We start from the raw sequence: 3,994 nt of genomic DNA, 5'->3' as shown, positions 1-3,994 counted from the left end.
GGGGCTGGGCGCGGGGCTGGGCGCTGGCCCTGCTGCTGGGCGCTCTGCGCGCGAGCGCCACCGAACTCACTTTCGAGCTGCCCGACAGCGACAAGCAGTGCTTCCACCAAGAGCTGGACCGAGGCCTCAAGTTCACTCTGGACTACCAGGTACGGCTCTGCCCCTACCCGTGCCTCCACCCGTGCCCCCCAGTCCCCGCAGAGCCCCGAGCAGGGCAACCCCTGCACCTCTCCCCCACACCCCCGCTCCCCCCATGCTGCCCCGGGAGCTGTTCCCGGACTCGTGCCAGCAGAGTCCACGTCAGAGCTGCTTGGGATGTGCCCACGGTGGTCCCCAGCCCGGTGGTGGGGGCTGTCCCCCCGTGCGTTCTGCCCGTGGGCCCCCAGTCTGGCCCCTGCCCGTAGTGGGCAGCAATGGCACGGTGCCCGCACTGCTCAGGGCATGGCTGTGCATGTGGCACATTTTGGGGCAGTGTTCCTCTGCCCGTGGTGCCGGGTTCTCAGCGTTCAGCAGGTGCTGCCCACGTCTCCCTGTGCAGGTGATCACTGGGGGCCACTACGATGTCGACTGCTACATCGAGGACCCCAACGGCCGCACCATCTACAGGGAGACCAAAAAGCAGTACGACAGCTTCCCGCACCACACCGAGCTCACGGGGATCTACACCTTCTGCTTCAGCAATGAGTTCTCCACGTTCTCCCACAAAACCGTCTACTTCAACCTCCAGGTGGGCGACGAGCCGCCCATCCTGCCCGACATGGGCACCCGCGTCACCGCTTTGACACAGGTGTGTTGCAGCACGTGGCCAAACGGCACAACCCCGTGCAACCGCACCCGCTCCCTTCCCCTCTGCTGAGTGCAGGAGTGCCAGCTGCCAGGCAGCACTGTGCCAACCCACTGGTGGCAGAGCGGAGCCGCGGTGCCAGGCTGGGACGCAGAGCCCTCGCTGAGCCACGCGGCGCCCCGTTGCCCACCGGGCTCCAGCGCTGCCCCTTGGAGCAGAGCCGCGGCGGCAGACCCAGCAGCGCTCCCCTCCCCCTGCCCAAGCCGTGCCTGCTGGGTGACGCTGCAACCCTGTGCCCCCAGATGGAGTCTGCCTGCGTCACCATCCACGAGGCGCTGAACGCGGTGATCGACTCCCAGACTCACTACCGCCTGCGGGAAGCACAGGACCGCAGCCGGGCTGAGGACCTCAACGGACGCGTCTCGTATTGGTCGGTTGGGGAAACCGTCATCCTCTTCGTGGTCAGCGTTGGGCAAGTGATGCTGCTCAAAAGTTTCTTCACTGAGAAGAGGCCGGGCAGCAGTGCAGCTGGCACCTAGTGCCACAGCTGTGCCCATCCCAAACTGCAGGAGGGAGCGGGGGTTTTCATGGTGCTATAGGGGGATGTGGCTGGGGATGGGGAGTGCTGGTGTTGCTCACCCAGGTGGAAAACAGCTGCCAAGCACCAGCGTCCCTGCACATATCCCCCCGGCAGCAACCCCCAAGATGTCACCTGCCCCACCAGTGCCAGGCCACCTCTGGGCTGTGTGCCGCCAGCACAGGTCAGCTCCCCGCCTGCACACTGCAGGCTTTGCATCTGGCTGTGTGCGCACGGCTCCTTGCTGTGTCTGCAGCGGGCAGGTTGTGCCCTGAGCGCACGCAGCATCTTCCATGTTGAAATTTCAGCAGGGCCTCTTGGCTTGTTTATTTCATCTGCTTCTCCCTGTGCAGCGTTTCCTAAGCCACAGGAGTAAGCAGCATGCTCCACAGAAGATATTTTTGTACTTACCTGAGTCCATGCCAGAGCCCCATCCCCTTCTCTTAGTCCTAGCCCTCAGGGGCAGCTGGCTGCAGCACCCAGCCAGCACCAGCAGCACCACTTTCTCCTTCCACTTTGCCACTTCACAATAAACCCACACGATTCTGTTCCTGCTGCTGTTATTGGGCACTGCTCCCAGTATGGCATGGCAAGCTCCTGCCCCGTTGTGCCCCCAGAGCCCCCAGTTCTGTCAGCATCTGTGCATGGCTGCTCCCCCCGGGGTCCTGGCATGATGCTGCTCCTCGTGCATGGCTGCACCTGCAGGTGCAGTGCCAAGCCGTGCAGCCATGATGTGGGATCAGGGCATCAGCAACATCCTTCAGCCCTGCCATCACCAGCCTGCGGGGACTGCAGCTCTGTGCTCAGCTCCCTCCCAGCTCCCTGCAGCAACTGTGGGGCTCTTGCGGTGCCTCCGGAGCCCAGCCCACAATGGGGCCATGTCCAGGTGAGGGGATGGGTGAGGAGATGGGTGCCAAGAGCTCACTGTGCCCATCCCATCCATGCACCTGCTAGAGCAATGCCAGACTCCTACTGCACACCTCTAACCAAGGGGATGCATTTTGGCAGCTCCAGATTCCTCCCGTGTCCACTGCCCGCTTGCACTCTGTGCCAGGTCCAGGCTGGGCCAGCAGCAGTGTCGGGATCTGACAAATGCACTTATGGCACAATTCCATGTACCAGATCCGGGGAACCATTGAGGAGTGGCTCTCACTGCCCTCTTCCCACCAGCAGCCCCCACTCTAGCAGGGACCCCAGCCACAGCCCATGCTGGGGCCGGGGCTGCAGCTCCTACAGTAGCAGAACAGCAAAGCTGCGTCCCTGGCCCCAGCAGCACCACTGGCCTTGGAGCAGCTGCTGTGCTGCTGGGCGCTGCCAGGCTCCCATACCTCGCAACGACCTTCAGCAGCAGCCCAGATCCCGTTCCCAGCAGCAGGCGGGTGCAGGGCTGGCACAGGACCAGAGGGACTGCGAGCCCTGCTCTGCGCAGCCCCCAGCAGCGCTGCGGGGATGGCAGCACCACCCTGGCCTTGGGGACAACAGCCAGGGTCTCTACACGACCCACCCCCAGCCCCAGTGCAGCCACATCCATGGATGACGGCAGCACGTGAGATGGCCACAGGATGCTTTATTACTGCGTTGTGCTCCAGCATGTAACATAAGTGGGTGCAGAGAGGGAAGAGGGGTGGCTCACACCCACCTGGCTGTAGGAGCAGCTCTGCTCTACCACTTATAGAAGCATTTTGGAGCAGAGCCCCCGCTGCCTGCCCTCGCTGTTGTGCCCTTGCTGGTCACAGAGTGCCATCTTCGTGACATCAGGCTGCCCTGGCTCACGGCGCACTGCTCTGGCAGGAACTAGCCCCAGTGGGCAGCCCCAGCTCGATAGGTGGCTGTGGCCCCTCTGTGCCCCCTGTGCTCTGTCTGCCCCGCAGGGATGAGGCCGAACACTGGAAGGAAGCCGTGGCTGAGGAGGGTGGCTCAGGCTCAGGGCTGTGCCCACAGGGACAACTGCAGCGCCTCTGGAAGGGGATGGTGAAGAGCCCATAGGTGATGGGGTCCAGGCAGGCATTGAAGAGGCCGAAGATGAAGAGGATGTGGGAGAGAGATGGTGGGACCTTTTCCTGCATGGCCCGTGGGCAGAACCAGTACCACAGCCCCAGCAGGTAGTAGGGGGTCCAGCAGAAGATGAAGGAGGAGACGATGACCAGGCTCATCTTCAGCGTGCGCAGCCGTGCCCGTGGGATGTTGCTCCCAGAGCACCGCAGCGGCACGTCGCTGGAGGAGACTGAAACGTGGGAGTGGGACCCGTGAGCGGGAGGCTCAGCCACATGGGCAGGGTGGTAACAAACCCCAAGCAGGGAGCAAGGACCCCCACCACAGGACCCGGCCAAGGCTGCACACTCGGATCTGCGTGCAGCCCCCCTGCCAGCCCCACTCACAGAGGCTGGAGCCCATGCGCCGGGAGATCTCGAGCAGGATGCGCGTGTAGCAGCACACCATGATGAGCAGCGGCAGCAGGAAGAGGCAGGAGAAGCTCAGCATGTTGTAGAGGGTCTCGTGCCAGGGCTGCGGGAAGCTGCCGCGCGTGGTGCACTGCGTGAAGTTGTGCGGGGCGCGCAGGGTGACGGTGTGGAAGAGGAACAGCTGGAAGCAGAGCGGAGGTGGGAGATGGAGACCCCGCCCCTCCCCCAGGC

At 63.8% G+C, this 3,994-nt stretch overlaps 2 protein-coding genes across 2 annotated transcripts; one reads left to right on the top strand and one right to left on the bottom strand.

The window, feature by feature from the left end:
• Positions 1–5: 5 nt before the first annotated feature.
• Positions 6–1,909, top strand: TMED3 (transmembrane p24 trafficking protein 3; the record flags this gene model as incomplete). Its single annotated transcript, XM_031555232.1, has 3 exons — positions 6–149; positions 539–787; positions 1,087–1,909. Coding segments are annotated over 3 exons (630 nt in total), but the record flags the coding sequence as incomplete, so codon positions are not given.
• Positions 1,910–3,104: 1,195 nt separating this feature from the next.
• LOC100540394 (putative gonadotropin-releasing hormone II receptor) lies at positions 3,105–3,989 on the bottom strand (the record flags this gene model as incomplete). Its single annotated transcript, XM_019619295.2, has 2 exons — positions 3,105–3,585; positions 3,740–3,989. Coding segments are annotated over 2 exons (705 nt in total), but the record flags the coding sequence as incomplete, so codon positions are not given.
• Positions 3,990–3,994: the final 5 nt, after the last annotated feature.

The sequence above is a fragment of the Meleagris gallopavo genome, chromosome 12, assembly GCF_000146605.3.
Source record: "Meleagris gallopavo isolate NT-WF06-2002-E0010 breed Aviagen turkey brand Nicholas breeding stock chromosome 12, Turkey_5.1, whole genome shotgun sequence".
Taxonomy (NCBI): Eukaryota; Metazoa; Chordata; class Aves; order Galliformes; family Phasianidae; genus Meleagris; species Meleagris gallopavo.
The sequence above is the reverse complement of the archived record's forward strand: the minus strand, read 5'-3'. Positions and strand labels throughout refer to the sequence as shown.